The 19212-nt window shown below is 38.8% G+C and overlaps 2 protein-coding genes across 9 annotated transcripts in view; one reads left to right on the forward strand and one right to left on the reverse strand.

The window, feature by feature from the left end:
- LOC148898947 (uncharacterized) overlaps positions 1-13348 on the forward strand; it is a 45262-nt gene extending 31914 nt beyond the window's left edge. For 3 of the 5 annotated variants that reach the window (XR_016114672.1, XR_016114673.1, XM_088993969.1), the window contains one exon: positions 1475-1686. Coding sequence is in view for 3 of the 5 variants with exons in the window: in XM_088993969.1 (XP_088850095.1) it covers positions 1475-1490 (16 nt within the window). In the remaining 2 variants the exon portion in view is untranslated. Of the gene's footprint in view, positions 1-1474; positions 1687-12746 lie in introns of those variants that run through there. The other 2 variants (XM_088993970.1, XM_088993966.1) reach the window with 2 other exon arrangements.
- The window catches only part of sema6a (sema domain, transmembrane domain (TM), and cytoplasmic domain, (semaphorin) 6A), a 169443-nt gene continuing 150763 nt past the window's right edge, over positions 533-19212 (reverse strand). For all 4 annotated transcript variants that reach the window (XM_088993961.1, XM_088993965.1, XM_088993963.1 and 1 more), the window contains one exon: positions 533-3926. In XM_088993961.1, coding sequence (XP_088850087.1) covers positions 2788-3926 — 1139 coding nt within the window. In that variant the 3' untranslated portion in view covers positions 533-2787. The remainder of the gene's footprint in view (positions 3927-19212) is intronic.

Below are 19212 nucleotides of genomic sequence, written 5' to 3' on the forward strand. Positions count from 1 at the left end.
CTATTTTTTTATTTTGCTGTATAAAATGGTCATTCATCTTTCTGAAGTTCTGAAATGAATCTAGCTAACTCGCAAGCTAGCTAATCAACTCGAGCTATCTAGCAATCGAGCTATCTAGCTAATCCAGCTAACTATTTGCTAGTTAGCTGCCTTCTTCGCTTTAGCTCTAATGGAAATTGGCATAGATTATTCAGAAATAAACATAAGATATTGAGCAATATGGTAAATTAATTAAATAAAGTTATTTAAAAAAATTAATATTAGAAGATTTCAATCTTGAGTTTGTCTGCTTAACAAACTCAAGATTATTTGATTATTCAAAACATGATGAAAAATCCCAATTATAATGCTTTCTATCTATGTCTTTCTTGGCATTTCTTTTCATGGATTCCTCTAATTTGAAGAGAAAGGAAGAGTAAGGAGTAAGATTTTAATTAGTGTTGAGTCTACACTGTAGACTTTGATATAAAAATTGCCGGTTTTAACCAAATGTTAAATAGAACAGAGGAAGAAAAAAGTCAATGACTTCATGACAGGAATTTTATTTTTTTTCTTCTTTTTAAATTACATTTTGCATTAAATTAAAGTGTTTTTTAAAATTCCTTTACAACATACATTAAGCTGTGAATCAGATGTTAAGGAGGTGGAAAGTACAGGGCAAAAAACGTGTGACGACACAATATTTTACAAGCTTACAAAGGTCATCGTTTGGTCGCTTCGCTTCACACGCCGCGTGTTACTGAGGGATGGGTGAAAGACGACAAGGCACACACACACCAGAGAACTTTACTGGCCATTGCAGCCTTAAACACTTGCACCAATTGGACCATGAACTAGATTCAGCTGTTTCTACAGAATGTGCACATTGCAAAATATCTTGACACATTCTGTATGTGACCACTCCAAACAGTTTGGATATTGTTTTTTGTTTGTTAGGGGAGGCACAGGAACTTGCAAAACCGTATCATACTGCATTCAATGTGTCTGTGATGTTGAAAATTTCATTAAAGACTAAATCTGTTAGTTGAGCTGGAGTTTAGCTTATCTCAGGAGACTTTGGGCGACACACGTTGGGTAAACTCAAGACTGGTTGTCAGCCAATCGCAAGTACGTTATTTGGTTAAATGCAGTTTGAAATGATCAGAAAAGAAATCATTGATTAGTAATTTTTTTTAACCCACTATCCTTGAATGCAGCATTACTCGTCCTAAGTGCAGTCTTTCTCTAATTGTTGTGGTTTGGGACAAAGTTGGCTTCCCTCCACGCAGAAATGAAAAAAAAAAAAAATCAATATAAAATGTTCACCTATCTACAGATACAACACTAAAGGAGTGCTTTGTTGCTTTAAATGTGGGGACGCATCCTCAAAAAGGAAAGAACATTAGTTAAAATTGAGCGACAAACTCAGCTTACAAAATGGGGTGCTTTTTTAAAAATTATTATTAGTTCATGTTTTGTCATTGCGTCTTCACAGGAACCAGCCTGTTTAATGCGACACAAAAATCCAAGAAGCAACTTCCGGTGTCGCTTCCAGGTGAGCTTTGTTCGCTAACGCTATGCTAACCGCTAACGCTATGCTAACCGCTACTGGCGGCGCACTTGCAGAACGAAGGCTGCAGTCAGTCGGTCGTCTCGCAGCCTTCCTTTATGGCGTGGCGTACCAAAAGAAAAGTACAATTGTAATTTTTTTTTTAAAAAACACAAAAATGGGGAAAAAACACTCAACAACAATGACGTCTCGGTGAACACACAACAGAAGACGGCTCATTGATGGCACAGTCGACAACATAAAAGTGTGTGGTTGTGTGTCTGTAAATGTGTACGTGTGTAAGGGAGCAGAATTACAACAATAACACCTACATTCTTTAATTGCATTTTTGTTATCAAATCAGGGCAACATGATGTAAGAAAAAATAAAATAAAGTAAAAATACTACGAGTTAACAGCTAGCGAAGAAAACACAGTCACTACTTCAGGGTGTAAGGCACAAATTTACATTGGGGAGGGGTTTCTGAAAAAAAAAACTCTCGCTCACTAGTTTTGTTTGTATATATATTGACGTGGCCAATCAGGAGCATACACACAACGCACACACACACTCACACACGCGGTACTGATTGGATGAGTGAAAAGGGCAAATATACCTTTTGAATTAAAATGTTGTGTGACAGTAAACGACCATTGTGGCACACTGTAAATAAATATCTTAAGTCATTGAAAAAAATCTACTGGCTCCAGTTTAATGACTTTAAATATGCGTTTTTCTTTTTTTAAATCACACTTGATTAATTCATATTAAAAAGATCATATGCCCACTCTCTTCGTTGAGCCTAAAAAGTCTTTTTTTTTGTTTCTCTTCAAAAGCACTTCATAAAAATAAATACAACAAGCTATTAGTATGAACAGTCAAGTGTTGTTCCGTGAAAAGGGAGGATTCTTCAATGTCCAGGCCCATCTAGGCGGCGACTTGATTGCGCTAACACTCGGAGTCTTTTCATTCCGACAGGCAGCTGCCTTTTCAGTCTCTGGGTCAGCTGGATTTCACTCTCAAAAAAAAAAAAATCCCTGTCCGCTCCTTGACCACCTGACTTCATTTTGTCCTTGTGGAGATCAAGAAAACCCCCCTTCTTCACCATGCTACACAGATCAAATCATCGAGGTCTTCCTTTCTGTTTCAGTAGCAACTGTTCCCCAGCTTGGATGTTATTTACATATTTGTATAAAAGAAAGTGTTTAAAAAAAGTTACCGTGCACCCAACAAAGGACTGATGGAGTAGCCGAAATGGTCTATGTGCAGCCATTGCTGGACTTTGTGGAGAGCGACACCATGGAAGGTTTCGGGGGGACGTCGGGCTTGAGGTGCTTGACGCCCCCGCGGGGCAGCGAAGCGTAAGAGCTCATGGCTGGATGCCGTGACAGAGATATGCCCTGCGCTGTCATTTGTATGGAGTCCACCCGCTGCGGCGCGGGGGGCGGCGTCTCCACGCGGTTGAAGCTCTGGTGCCTCGCCAACTGGGAGGAATTGGACGAGTTGGTGTTGTGCTTCTTGAGGCCGGACGAGCCCGAGGCGGAGGACGCCGATCCTTTCCGGAGTCCGTAGACGGACGAGTGCACCTCGAGGCGTTTGCCCATCTGCGGCACGGCGGGGGGGACGGTCAGCGAAGCCTCTCGTTGGGGCACACGGGGGGGCAGCGCCACGTCCGGATCCACCACGGTGAGATTGCGGTGGGCTTTTTTGACCGTCTTGTACTCCAGGGTGGCGCCCTGGTCGTCCGTCAGGCCCACGCTGAGGTCGCTGGGGTGAGGCTGCTCAACGTACTCATGCTGGTAGGACTGTTGCAGGTGAGGGGGGAGCTGGTGCTGATGCTGCGGCAGAGGCAACACCACCACGCTGGGGATGTGACCCGGCGACGCCCTCAGGGGGAGGTCGGCGATGACGGGTGAACCGATGGGCGGCATGTCCTTGGCGCAAGCGTTGATGAGGTTTTGGTTGCGTTCCCACTCGCGGCTCCCACGGCCGGGCTTGCGGCGCGGTTGCATGGGGGTGGACTCGGGGGTCGGTAGAGCGGTCAGGTCCAGATGGTGCTGGTCGGCTTTGATCAGCATCTTGGCGTTGGGCGTCAGTCGGCCGTTGTGCATCAACGGCGTGAGTATGGCCTCGGGTCGGCCGTCTTTGGCCTGCGTCTCGAACAGACCCGTCAGTTTGGTGACACTGTTCATGGAGCCGCGGCGCGAGTGGAGGTGGTGGTTCTCCTTGTCTTTGCGGCCGGGCAGGTCCAAGTCCCGCCGCCGGTGGTCGCAAACGCAGTAAACGATAATGCCGGAAAAGATGGCGCCCATGGTGAAGGCCAGGATGACGGCGATGGCCAACAGCGTGACGGGAACCAACTGGTCTCGACCCTTCTGGTAGCTTTCGCGGATCACACCTGCGACAGAGAGGATATTCACACGTTCAGATCCAATTGGAACACTGAAAAAAAAAACACGGCTGTGTTTACGAGCTGCACAACCACTGTTCATCAACACTACTGACACAGTGTTAGATTAGTCGTCTCTGGCACAGTCAATTCCACTTGAGCGTGGCTGTTTCATCGGTCTGAAGTCTCGAGTGCTTGGATTTCATATTTTGTTCAACCCAGTTGTGACTGCAGAGTCATGCATTGCCATGTGGGCTAAGAAGAGTCAACCTCCTTGGGCCATTGCCAGAATGAGGCTGAATGGCTGTGTTTCAGTTCAACTGAGAATATAGCATAGTACTGTGTAGTATATACATATATATACTATACAGTGCATACAGTACATACTATATAGCATAGCACGGTATAATATAGTACAGTAGAATATAATGAAATACAGTATAGTATAGTATAGTATAGTATAGTATAGTATAGTATAGTATAGTACAAGTACAGTATAGTACAGTAAAATACAGTATAGTATAGTATAGTATAGTATAGTATATTATAGTATAGTATAGTATAGTATAGCATGGTATATTAGAGTACAGTAGAATATAATGAAATATAGTATAGTATAGTATAGTATAATACAGTATAGTACAAGTACAATTTATTACAGTAAAATGCAGTACAGTATAGTATAGTATAGTAAAATACAGTATAGTATAGTGTAGTGTTACAATATAGTACGGTATAGTATAGTATAGTATAGTACTGTATAATATATTAGCTTGTAGTATAGTATAGTTAATATAGTACAGTACTATATAGTATAGTAGAGTGTAATATAGTATATTATAGTAGAGTAAAATACAGTATAGTACGGTACAGTATAGTATAGTATAGTATAGTATAGTATAGTATAGTATAGTATAGTCTAGTCTAGTATAGTGTAGTGTAATGTAGTATAGTATAGTATAGTATAGTATAGTATAGTAGTGCCTGCATCACAGATGAAAGGACTGGGGTGAAAAACCTTTTATCGATTTGCCATGACACTGACTGGAAAGGATAATTAAATTCTTCTTTTGCCTTTGCAGCATGTGACAAGTTTTGTTACTACTTGTTGCTAATTGAAAGAAATAAAAATCACTCTAAAAATAATAATAATAATAATAATAATAATAATAATAATAATAATAATAATAATAATAATAATAATACATTATAAAGTTTGCGGGTCATTATGTGTATAATTGGACCCTGAGAAAGGAAAGAAAATAATGTTGAATTAAATAAAACTAGTATAAAGATTTGCAGGCTCATAACAAACATGCAAATGGCAAGTGGTTTATCCTATCATGAGTTAACACCTTCTCAAATTGCTTTCAGCTGCCACATTTAATATCCCCTCTCAAATCCAATTTCACTGCGTTTTGTTAAGCCTGGTTCGCATTAAAAAAATCACTAATACAAAAAAACACCAACAAAACAAACACAAAAAAATCATCAGCCATAATGAAAAATGATTTGAATGTGAATAAAGAAGGCTGAAATGTACCAGAAGCCTTTTTTCTTCTCTGATGCAAACGGCTGACATTTCATAAAGCCGCCATCTTATCTGATTAATCTGAGAGGATTCATTAAGAAAAGAATATGATTGCACGCCAAAGCCGACCAGCTATGTCGTAACATGATTTTTTGTTTTTTTTCAAGGACAACCGACACCATGTTTTTGTTACCTAACTGACATCATAAAAACTTTTATCACATCTAAAATACCTGATATTTTTAGTCAAATGAAAAACACCAATAAAAATGACTTAGTGTCCCAAAACTACTTCAAAATAACCTCAGAAAGTTTCAGTATCAGAAGGTCCCGCCCTCTTGTTCGTGACATCACGCCAAGAGAATCAAAACAATAGCTTCAGATTCTGAGAAGATGCTTTCTTGTTACTCATCCAGTTATGAATATGATTCAAATAGTTCTGAAGAGGAAAGCATCAATGTTTGCAATCGATTAAAGAAGTCCTCCCGTATCAATTTGAGCCGTCAGGACTCCAATGTAGCGTCCCAGAAAATGTCCAAGATGGCGCCCAAGCTCGGTTGGAAATGGGCCGATTTGTCTGCTAGGAATAGGTGTCAACTAGTATCAAATAGTAGTCTTGATGCAACACACAACGATTCACCATTGTGTTATTTATGTTTTCCTTCTAATTTTGCCAGCAACACGGATGAACACTTGGTTTTCAGACCAAACAAAGTACCCAAAATGCATTGTGTGTCACTTTCTCGGTCAGGGGTGTTCCAGACGTGACGTCATGGTAGGAATCGTCACCAACTCAAAAACAAGACTTCCTGAATATTCAGCATTAGTCTTAAAACGTAAAATACAGCTCTATGCCATGGAATTTTTGTAAAATACGCTCAGTAGAAGTCATTTGAAGTGATTTTACAAATTATGGACACAACTTGTCAGGAGGCATCGGTTGTCCTTTAATGGACCTGCCAAAAAAAGTTCATCTGATGCAGCTGGTCGGCATAAACGCAGCAGGCCTGAGCGGTCAATTTTTCGAGCGCATTCTCACACATGACCCCGTGTTGCATGCGTGTTATTTCGCACTGACACGCCATCAAGCGGGTGGGCTTCGTCACAAACACTTCTTCAGTGTGTCAGCATAGTGGGACTTTGTCATTTCCGTGATAAAATGAATTTCAGCAGGAACAAAAAAAGTTAGTTGAAAGTGACACATTGAAATAGGAGAACATTTACTTGTGAACAAAACTAGAAAGGAAAATGAACTAGAAAGAAAATATGGATAAAATTGAAGGTCGCAGAACAAAATAGGCACAAATGTATTCCGTTTTTCATGATACATTTCTCCATGCGTGTATAAAAGACCCACCATCCTAACCCGACACAAAGGGTTTGAGGCAACAAAAAAACATCTCTCTTGCTCAACTCATTCCCTGCTATTCCGGAATTTATTCGGGAATTGAACATATGACATGGAGAAACATTCCTGAATTTGTTCGGGTTATGTTTTTTTTTCTTGCTTGGGGTGTGTGTGTGTGGCGATAAAGCGCTGGTTAGACCTCTGATGTTTTTTTCCCTCCCACTAAGGGGCAGCATTTGCCTTTTGTGCAGCCGTCCCTATTTCAAGTTCAGATATCTCCAGACCCATGTAACTTAGGAATTAACTCTTTTGCTCTGGCTTCTTTTTTTCTTGTTTGGGTGCTGATAAAGTGCTGGTCAGACCTCTCGCAGTGTTTTTTCCCTTCCACAAGGGGGAAGCATTTACTTTTTCTCCATTAGCGCTTTGTTACAGCTTTAGCTGTTGTTAAAGCGGTATATAAACCAATAGGTATGTATTGCATTGCATTTCGGACAGCCACCCCCAGTTCAAGCTCAGATAACTCCAGACCCATATAACTTAGGAATTGACTCTTTTTTTCTGATGACAGAAGAGAGTCTAAGGTTTCTCACATTGCATTGAATGTTTATGTCGTCCGAAAACTAACTATTTGTTTCCTCAGACCCTCTTCCTCCCTCCACCTCTGTGTGCCATTTCCGAAGTGAGGACAGGGCTTTCAGCTGCTCTGCCCCCAAACTCTAGAACTCACTTCCTCCCAACATTCGTAACATCGGTTTTCTTCCCACCTTCAAATCCCATCTCAAGACTCACCGATTTAAAATTGCATTTTCTGTCTATCTCTCTCTCTTGTTTCGATTTATAATAGTATTTTATTTATTGTATTTAATTTGTGATTGCATTTTATTTTACTATAGTGTCTATGCTTGTCTCTGACTGTAAAGTGTCCTTGAGAGCTTTGAAAGGCACTTAAAATAAAATGTATTATTATTATTATTCAGTGGGTCTTGGAATTCGAATGACAATGACAAAAAACCTGGCACTGGAGTGGACACCTTTTTGCACGTCTGGTCATGAATGAGTTAAAAATGATCATTCACGGACGACACCAAACTCCTAAACAATAAACTAACATTAAAGGACAACCGATGTCACTTTTTTGTTTTTTAACTGACACCAGAAAAACGTTTTGTAGCATCTAAAATACCCAAAACACGCAGTATGATATTTTTAGTCAAATGCAAAACACCAATAAAAATGACTTAAAGTGTCCAAAATCTGCAAAAAAATTAAGATGCGAATTGGGCATTTTCAGAAAGTCCCGCCCCCAGTTCATGACGTCACGCCAAGACGTCTTGCATTGCGTGTAAATCAAAACAATGGCTTCAGATTCGGAGAATATACTTTCTTGTTACACATCCAGTTATCAGTATGATTCAAACAGTTCTGAAGAGGAAAGCATACATGTTTGCAATTGATTAAAGAATTATATGTGCCATTTTGAGGCAACATTGGGGGAAAATCTCTCACCCAAAAAAAAGGCACAAAATGGCGACCTCCAGTAGCCACCTCCGCTTCCACAGGCTGATAAATTCCTTATATGGTGCTTGGACGCCCTCTTCTGGCGGCTTTTGGGTGCAACACGAGGTCCCCAGACCAAACATGTACTGCAAAATACATTGACGTGATGGAAGGACCGCTACAATGCCTCTTTTTTTACGGTCAAGGGCGGTCCTTTAGTGACGTCACGTACGGACTCGTCACCAACTCAAAAACAAGACTTCCTGAACATTCAGTGCGAGTCTTAAAATGTGAAATATAGCTACATGCAGTGGAATCGTAGTAAAATACGCTCAGTAGAAGTCATTTGAAGCCATTTTACAAATTATGGACACAACTTGTCCGAAGACGTCGGTTGTCCTTTAAGTCTGTTTGTTCTGAAGATTATTCCAAATCTATTTAAAAAAAATGCTGATTCATACCAGTTTAGGGCATTATATGGATTGGATTAGACTGGATGCACCTTTATTCGTCTCACAGTGGAGAAATTTACATTTCACAGCAGCAAAGTTATGAAAGAGAGAGGTAAGGAAAGAAAGAAGTAGAAAAACCAAATACAGGAGCTGCTTGAAAGGCAGCCACTCTCGGGCGCCATCTCGAAGTCAAAAGACCAAAAAAATGGCACGTCTGTGTTGTTATTACAACTTAAAACTAGTTGGTGCATAATTGCAGTTTGGTACGTGTGAATTTGCATATTTTTGACGTTAAATAAAAAATTGATACTATTTCTTTTTTTTAAGTCAATGAAAAGATAAAAAAACATACAGCTCACTTCTGCATCTGTTATTACGTTGGAATGGCTCAATTTTAAAATAACCAAAACTCGGTGAGTAATACAAAACATGTAAGGACTAGTAATGCATTCGATAATATAACCGTGTAACCATTTTTTTATCATATAATAACATGAAAACAAAGAAAGAAAAAAGGAGAGGAAAAAATAAATAGGAGAAAAAAGTGAATTTTTGAAGTCAAATATAAAAAAAAAATGTGAACAAATGTTAGTTTATTGTTCAGGGGTTTGGTGCCGTCCTTTCACTCATATTTATTTGACTCATAACGCTTTCTGTTACAGGGGCTTATGGGTATCACTATATAACGTTGATACTTTTTCTGGTTATTTTTCCCCCTGATTCACCCCCTTATTTTTTTTGTGGAAAGTGTATGTTGAATATTTTCGGTTAAAAAAAAAAAACAAAAAACACTTCTGACCCCCCAAAAAATACATTTGTGTGCACTCAGAGTGTGGTCACCGTTTCATCCCTGTGCTGCATTATTAGAATTCCTCATTTCTTTGTTAAATAACTTTTGGAAACTCCTCCAGGCTCCCGGAAAATCTGGAGTATAGCTTGCATGTGTCACCAAACACATTTTGGAGCCCATCTCAAGTGTCTCTTGAGCAAAACATGGCTCGCAAACCCACCCCCCCAGATGGCAGGATAATCTGATCTGGTGGAAAGCGAAATCCAGACTCCGCTTAACCAACATCCGTAATGCTCCCTCAATGCTGTGACTCGAGAAACATGAGCCTTCCCTGTGAAGTGAAATAAAGTGCTGGCTAGCCTGACCAGGATGCCATCGTAAACACATACTTTGGCTTTTTTTTTTTTTTTACGGGGTGACGTTGACGTGTGGTTCGGTCATCCTTCACCGGGAGCTTAACTAAACATTTTGGCCAGACAAAAAGGTGGACACGTCCGCCTGAGGGGGAGATGGCGTTATCTACGACGGAGAACAAAGCCGACTTGTCACCAATGACTTTGGCGCTAACATCTGCTTCTCGTCTCGGTGGTCGGCATTTCAAAACAAAATTGAGAAATATATATTTTTTGCAAGCTCTTGTTTTGTTGATTTGGACTTTTTTTCCCTAGTTTTTAGAGTTTATTCTTTAAAAGACAACCGACGCCTCCGGACAAGTTATGTCCATAATTTGTAAAATGGCTTCAAATGACTTCTAATGAGCGTATTTTACAAAGATTCCACCGCATATAGCTATATTTTACGTTTTAAGACTCGCGCTGAATATTCAGGAAGTCTTGTTTTCGAGTTGATGGCGATGTCTGACATGACGTCACGTCTGGAACGCCCCTGACCGAGAAAGTGACACACAATGCTTTTTGGGTACTTTGTTTGGTCTGAAAACATCGTGTTGATCCGTGTTGATGGTGAAATTAGGAGGAAAGCACATAAATAATGTGATGGTGAATTGTGTGTTGCACTGATACTACTATTTGATACTAGTTGACACAAATTCCCAGCAGACAAATCATCCCATTTCCAACGAAGCTTGGGTGCCATCTTGTGCATTTTCCGGGACGCTACATTGGGGTCCAGATTCCTCAAAATGATACGGAAGGACTTCTTTAATCGATTGCAAACATTTATGCTTTCCTCTTCAGAAATATTTGAATCATATTCATAACTGGATGAGTAACAAGAAATCATCTATTCCGAATCTGAAGCCATTGTTTCGATTCTCGAGCAAGGCACGACGTCCTGGCGTGACGTCACGAACAAGGGGGCGGGACCTTCTGAAACTGAAGCTTTCTGAGGTCATTTTGAAGTAGTTTTAGGACACTTTGACTCATTTTTATTTTTCATTTGACTAAAAATATCAGCCTGTGCGTTTTGGGTATTTTAGATGCTATAAAACGTTTTTCTGATGTCAGTTAGGAAACTAAAAAACGGTGTCCGTTGTCCTTTAAATTTGATTTTAGAATTGTTTTGTCAAAAACCTCCGTTATTTTTTTTTGTAAATCCTTTATTCACATTTTTTTATATCATTTTTTTTTCTAAATTTATATTATTATTCACATTTTTCATTCAAATATTTTCATTAATTTGATTTTCATTTAAAATAAAAAAAATACATCGTGTCACGTATTCCATTACAGTATTTTCCGATGTATAAGGTGCACCGGAGTTAAAGGCGCACCCTCAATGAATGGTGTATTTTCAAACTTTTTCCATATATAAGGCGCACTGGACTATAAGGTGCACTGAATGATGTTTTCCAAGTATAATATATAAATATATACAATTTTTCCAAATATAAGGCACACCACATTATAAGGCGCCACAGTAGAGGTTGTTACGCACTACTTCTTCTACAGGGGGAAATGCAGTCGGTAGCTGCTGACAGTAGTTGCGAGACCTGTTGTGGCTCAATATGACTTCACATATAAGACACACCGGCGTATAAGGCGCAGGGTCATCTTTTGAAGAAAGTTAAGGCTTCTGGGTGCGCTTTATACACCGGAAATACGGTACATTGTTGTTATTTTTCAATGTTTAAATATTTTGTATACAAGATCACCTGACTTGAAAAGTGTGCAGACTCGATCGATTCCAACTGTCTTTGACGGACCGTTGTTTTCAAACATCTTGCGTATTTTTTTTACGTGTGCGGGTGTCCGCTAAAAAAAACTGCCTAAAGAGAAAAATAACTAACTAAATAGATAAATGAATGCAAAAATAGATAAATAATGAAATACCTAAACAAATAAAAAACACAAATACATAAATAGATAATTAAATACCTAAATAAATAAAAAAACATAAATACATATATAGATAAATACATAATCACATATCTAAACATAAACATAAATAAATACATTTATAACTAAAAAACAAAATAAATAAATGAATAAATAAATAAATAAATACATAAATAAATAAATAAATAAAATCAGCTTGTGTAATTTAGTTTTTGTTGTTTTTTTACTTGACTTCAAGGTTGAGTGAAGTCTGGCGCGTGTGGCTGCTGCTGCTGCTCACCCGCAGGAAAAATATCCTGTGCCTGTAAAGTGTCCTTTTTTTGTTTTGTTTTGAAAGGCGCTTATAAATGAAATGTATTATTATTATTATTATTATTACTTTCTTACATGTCATTTTTAATACATAATCGTATTTATTTTATTTGTAATATTTGTCATTTTAATTCTAAAAATGTTTTGTCTGATTTAGATATTTGATCCGATATTTATTGATTTGATTTGTTTTAATATTCAAATTGTCATGCACTCGTTTGCAACATTGCTGCTCTGAATAAACACTTTCTCGTTTCTCTTCAAGATCATGACAATAGTTCCACTCAACAAAATATGAAGATGAGAGCAAATCTTTTTATATTCATTAAAAGTTTGTGAAATGAGCTCATCTGCCTTTGTTCCAATTTTGCGCCTACAAGGAGACCAACGTTCACTCTTGGCATTTCAGAGGTCAAAGGGCATTGAGTCAATCTGCTCAAACATTTTATAGAAGAAGGCTGTGGCGCTTTGTTGTGGTCTTGGGGAGGTTAATACCCCTGTTTAACCTCCAATGCATGCCCCTCTCTGTCTGCCTTTTTTGGGGGGGTACGGGGGGGGGGGGGATATAAAACTAAATCCTTTCATTCTGTGCACTTCCACAGATCATACGACACTCGCCTGCACACTTCCTGTGAAGGAAAAAACTTTGAAGACCTCCAGCTATCGTTTGACAAATCGTTTCCCGCCATCAAAGGGAAAATAACAGAGGACGCCCAGAGACGTTTTAAATGCTTCTCGAGTTCCTGGCCTCTTTGGGAGTATTGACAACTTTTCAAAACAGACACAAACACAGATTTTTGGAACAGATTTGAAAAATGTGAGAAATCCAACACATTGAGTGCTGTACCACAAGCACGCTGCATTAAAAGCTATAAAAGTTTGTTGTTGTTTTTTGAGGGGAGTAACAATCATTGGAATTGGCCTTGACTACTCCCACAGCTCGTCTGCCAAACGATCAATATCAAGTCGAATCCGCTGCTGGATTTACAGTGGTGAACTCAAAACCTGAGATGGTGTTTCATTTGGTGATGTGTTAATTTTCACAGATTTTGTGTTTGTATACAATTTCATTTGCATCCTTTTGTGAATTTGTAACAGTACTGGAGATCTCAACATTACATTACATTAAATCTCCCATTCACAAATTTATTTGGGAATTGAAAATATGACATCGAGTGCCATTCCCGAATGTGTTCGGTTTTTGTTTGGGTGCCAATAAAGCGTTGGACAAACCTCTGGCAATGTTTTTTTTTTCCTTCCACAAGGGGGAATCATTTCCCGTTTTTCCATGTTAGCGCTCTGTTCCAGCATCAGCTGTTGTTAAAGCGCTATCTGAACCAATATGTATCGCATTGTATTTTGGACAGCCGCCCTAACTTCAAGCTTATATAACTTCAGACTCATATAATTTAGGAACTAACTTTTTTTTTGATGAAAGCAGAGAGTCTAAGGTTTCTTACGCTGCATTGTATGTTTATGTGGTCCTAAAACTCAATATTCTGTGGGTCCTGGAATTCGAGTGACAATGACAAAACCCCTGGCACCGGAGTGGACACATTTTTGCACATAGTCTGGCTGTGAATGAATTTAAAATGACCATTCAAGGACGGGATCAAATTCCCGAACGATAAACTAATATTAAATTTGTTTGTTCTGCAGATTATTCCAAATCTATTTAAAATATACATACAAGTTTAGGGCAGTATATACGTCTGGCAGTGAATGTTAATTATAAATATGATGGTTGCATGGCCGCCTCGAAAAATTACACTAAATACACCCCGCACCGCAGAAGCATCACTCGGAGCACTATTTCAGAGACACCCAAGCCTGTTGCCCCACTTCAGTCATGATTTATGATCTGGTTTCTTGGTTAATGCAACAGTGGGCCTTTTCCGTCCAGCCGGTTTGATAGATTTAAATTTTATGTGCCTTGCGGATTCAGCATCCCACATTGCGCACACCTCCAGATCCTCTAACATATATTCTTTGCAGTCAAAATAGCTTTGGTTACTCGTAAAACCGCATTAGTTGGTGTTGAACACACATTCACAACTGCTACTTTTATCCCGTCAAGCGTTGCTCGGGCCGACTTAAAAGCCACAGAGCTGGTCTTTGTGTCTATGATCGGAAAATGCTCAAAGGTAGGAGACGCATCATGGCAGGGATGATGGGGACACTGCAAATCTCTTGCTTAACACCACAAACTCTCAGCGTGTCGCAGGAAGAAAAGTGAGTATGGATCTTTATCAAGCCTAAAAATGTCAGGCAGTGAAGCTTGACGCTCTAAATAAAGAACACATTATAAAAACAACAAAAAATGGCCATTATAACTGAAATCCTGACAAATGTTGCTTTTTAAGCAGTATTGAATTTGCTTTTTGCTTAAGGGCTTTCCTTACATTTGAGCTGTCATGTATAAGCAAGCCACTGTGAAAAACAAAAACCGACAGTACTTTGTGAAGTCAAAACAGATGAAAGAAAATAGGCATGTTTTGAAAAAAAGTCTTTTATATCCTTATCTGTTTTGAATAAATATCCCTTTTCCCATTTCTGGAAATTCAGTTTGACAATAAGTGACAAAAAAATGTGTACATGTACATGAGTGTCCTCTACAGTGTATATAGTGCACATCTCATTTTTAAATGTGCTTTATTTTATTTAGTTGTTGTTGCAAATGTCCCCATTGCGGGACTATTAAAGGCTTTCTGATTCTGATTCAATCCGTATTTTTCACCTTTTTTTGTAATGTACAATTTACTACAACAAACTTTTCCAAGCAAAGTGAAGTGTTGAATTTTCATCATTCTACATGTTAATGAATTTGCTATTCAGTATTTTTTTAAGCCAACAGTTTGGCTAGTTTGTTATGTAGCCATTTAAGCTAGCAATTGCACTATTTTTGAGACCACCCTCCCCCAACACCGCCACCCCTCGCCGTGTGATGGTTACCAAAACACGGGATGTTATAAAAACCAAAACTAGAACAACCCGCCCCCCCCAAAAAATAATAAATAAATAAATAAAATCAGCTTGTATGCTTAGGGGCTCCCTGTTAGCCAAAGACAACCACGCAGCTAAAGTTAGCTTAACAGAGTGATAAAGCACGTTTAAAAGAAATAAAATATTTAAATACAACTGGTCACCATAAAATGTGTATTTTGAATATTTTTATAGATGGTTAACCAGTATTTTAGACTTACTGTTGGCTTGGCAACATGGGAACTATTCTTCTTCATGAAGCTAGAGTGACATTCAAATGCTTTTCATGTTGACAACCAACTTTCAAATGCCAAGTTTGTTTCTTTAGAGTTCCTAATTAAGGCTTATCTTTGAAGCGGCATTTACAGTCATGTTTTTATTCAAAATAAAAGATGGCACACTGAGGAGACTTTTACAATTATAGGTGTGATCTTTTAATTACACGGCTGTGCTATTAGTGTCAATTCGCTAACCTTTGCATGTCTGTACATGCATCATGTTGTTCACACTGACAGTCTGCGCTAATCTTCAGGGTTTGTATTAATGTTTCGCTTGTTCATGCTCGGAAGTGCGATATACACCAGTCAAAACAACAATCTTCTGAGAAATATTACGAATAAACGGATTTCCCTCCTTTCTTCGTCTCCTACGTGTGCACTATTTGTGAATGTCAAGCCGAACAGATGCTAGCCAATGGTGCACAAAGAGCAGCAACAGTATCATATGGTGAACTACAGGACCGAAATAAGAGTAAACGCCTACGTTTGAGGCCAAAGGCGTAAGCAGAACATACAAATGGTAACACAGGCTGTGAAAATTAGCCAGGGCGAAGAGAACAATGAGCTAATCAGGGAAGGAAACTGCTGCTTGCGTCATTTGAGGAAATGCGTATCGCCGGGAAAATAGAAAGGCCAGAAACATATATTTCGGGTACGAGTCACAATGACCGCCGGTTATTCATCTGGTTTGCGCACATTGGACTCACTGAGCTTTTGTACATTGAAAAAGCCTCCAAATGGACAAGCCAGGATTGGAGTGAAATAATGACAGGACTGGTTATTATTTCTTATTTGTTGAACAATAGAAAGAATGTACGTGTAATTGTTTAAAATTAGCCTTTGAAAACATAAATGCAGCGAACACCCATTTACTGCACAGTAAAGGTCCCAGGCACTCGCAATAGGTGACAATCCTGAATATAGAGAGACTGTATGAAGCAATTGTCCTAGTTCCAACTGTCCCAAATGCGTTCAACACGTGAATAAATGTTTTGATATGGTGGCTATTTAATTCATTCACTGCCAGATGATCTGCAAATATGTGTCCACGCCACTGCCAGGGTTTTTGTCAATTAAATTCCAGGACTATTGAGTTTTAGGACATTAACATTCAATGCAGCGTAAGAAACTTTAGACACTCTTCTTTCATAAAAAAGAGTTACCGTATTTTCCGGTGTATAAGGTGCAGTGGAGTATAAGGCGCACCACCAACGAATGATGTATTTTCAAACTTTTTTCCATATACAGTAAAGTCCCGTTATATCAATATCGGTTATATCGATAGTACTGCTTATTACGATACTATTTCTCTGAACGCAAGGAGAAAATTTACATGCCGCAGGATCGGATATATCGATAGTCCGGTTATATCGCTATTTTTTCCGACCCCCGAGAATATCGATATAACGAGACTTGACTGTATAAGGCGCACCTTCAATGAATGATTGACATTTTCAAAATATAGTACATAAATATATAAAGGTTTTTCAAATGTAAGTCGCACCACATTATAAAGTGCTACAGTCGAGGTTGGGGTTCCACACAACTTTTTCTGCAGGGGGAAATGGAGGTGGTGGCTGCTGACAGTCGTTGTGAGACCTGTTGTGGCTCAATATGACTTCACATATAGGGTGCACCGACGTAAAAGGCACAAGGTCATCTTTTCAAGAAAATCAAGTCTTTTGGGTGTGCCTTATACACCAGAAAATATGGTCATTCCTAAATTATATGGGTCTGGAGTAATATGAGATGCAAGTGGTGGGGATGTATAAAAGGCAGCTAAAGCGCTAACATGGAAAAAGGGAAAATACTGCCCCCTCATGAAAGGGAAAAACATTACTAGACGTCGGACCAGCACGTTATCGGCACCCCCGTAAGAAAAACTTTAACCTGAACAAATTTGGGAATGGCGCTCCACGTCACACTTTTCAATTTCCAAATAAATTCGGGAATTGCAGCAAATTAGTAAATTTAGTCCCTTTTAAATTTTGGGTCCAAGATATTCGTACAGTGATACCTCGGTTTACGAACTTACAAACTTTTCGTTTTACGAACATTAAATTTATGAAAAATTTACCTTGCCATACGAACTAGTTTTTGGGATACATACGGAGCCCACAATGAGTGATGTGTCGTTCGTGAACGAGCCCGTTCTCCTAACAAGGGAATGGCAGCCGACTATATTTGTCCTCTATTCCCCGCCCCCAGTCTTCGGTTAACATGATTGGTCAAGAATGCAGCAGTGAGGGGGGAGGGGTTAAACATTAAAGAGACAGGCAGACGACAGAGTGTGAAAATGGATAGAAAACAGTGAAATTTGCACTAATTTCAACTTTGATAGTTCAAAGGCAGAGTGTAGACTGCAAGGTATCCCATTAATCAGGCTCCGCAAACAATCCACACAAGCCATCTGTACACTTGATGTAAAAAGCTATCAACCCAGCTAAACAGAACACAATTGATGAGGAACTAGATATATTTATCACAGAGAAAGCACCTACAAGGGATCATTCTTCAAGATGGTGAAAGAAGAAGGTTACGTTCCTCATCAAGTGTTTAATGCTGATCAAACCGGCCACTCCATTCCATCAAGCCATCAACGAGCATCACAAAGGTAAATACAATGACTTTACTGTACAGTACAGTTTATTTGTTTAATGTTAATACCATAGAACATTTATTATACATAAAATAAGGTATATTTAGTGTTTTTTTAAGGCTTACTAAATTAGAAAGTAGAAAATTATGTTTTATGGGCACCTGGGAACAGATTATTCTCATTTTAATGGCTTTCTTTGGGAAATTAATGTTTGGGATACACCTTTTTCACCTTACACACTCTGTCTGGGAACCAATTAAGTTTGTAAACCAATGTATCACTGTATTTCATATAATTTATTCATCACGTCTTTATTTTAAAAAAAAAAATCTTCCTCTGTTGTTGAAATATACTCTGAATTAATTTCCATCTGTCCCAAACTGATTCTTTTTTTAAATACAGTAAAGTCTCGTTATATCGATATTCAAGGGAGTCCGAAAAAATATCGATATAACCGGGACTATCGATATATCGGACCCTGTTTGCATGTAATTTTCTCCGTGCGTGCATAGAAATAGTATCGATATAACCGGGACTATCGATATATCCGATATCGATATAACGAGACTTTACTGTATTAGAAATTTTATTTCAAACTACCGGTAATCTGTGTTTTGCCGATTGTTAAATCAGCGGCTGGAGTTGGAGCAAGCGGGGTCGGAAGGTCTGACAGCATTTGGGGTGACATTAATACCTTCTCTAACCTTCAAAATTGACATCCGTAGCAGTGATGTCGAAATGTTCCCTCTGTCGTCTTCGGCATAAGTGAAAAATAAATTAGACGCCATCTCAAGGTGAACAAGGTCATTCTCTTGCTGTTAGCAGGCTGGATTTCATGTCAAGTCGTGATGTTTTTAATGACAAAAAATTGAGCAATATTAGCACAATTTCGTTCAAATTAGTGTGTTCATTCATGTCTTTGCAATGTCTGTGTTCATCAAATGTTCATCAAAATTGAAGGAATTTAATCAACTTTTAGCCCATGCTACCATTTCGATTAATGGCTACGAATGCAAACTATGACATAATGGTGCATAGCGCTCCAAGCAGACCTGCCTCTTGAGTATTTTGCAAAATGAGCCACTGTATTTTTTTCTGTGACTTTTAATATATCAACCCAATCCACTACATTAAGAAGCAGCAGTTGGGCATATTGAACTGACCTTCATAATAAAATAGAGCCTTTCAAAGCTCTTCATGTCACTTGCA

The sequence above is a fragment of the Hippocampus bargibanti genome, linkage group LG04 (assembly GCF_051943395.1).
Source record: "Hippocampus bargibanti isolate YZ-2025 linkage group LG04, ASM5194339v1, whole genome shotgun sequence".
In the NCBI taxonomy this organism is placed as follows: Eukaryota; Metazoa; Chordata; class Actinopteri; order Syngnathiformes; family Syngnathidae; genus Hippocampus; species Hippocampus bargibanti.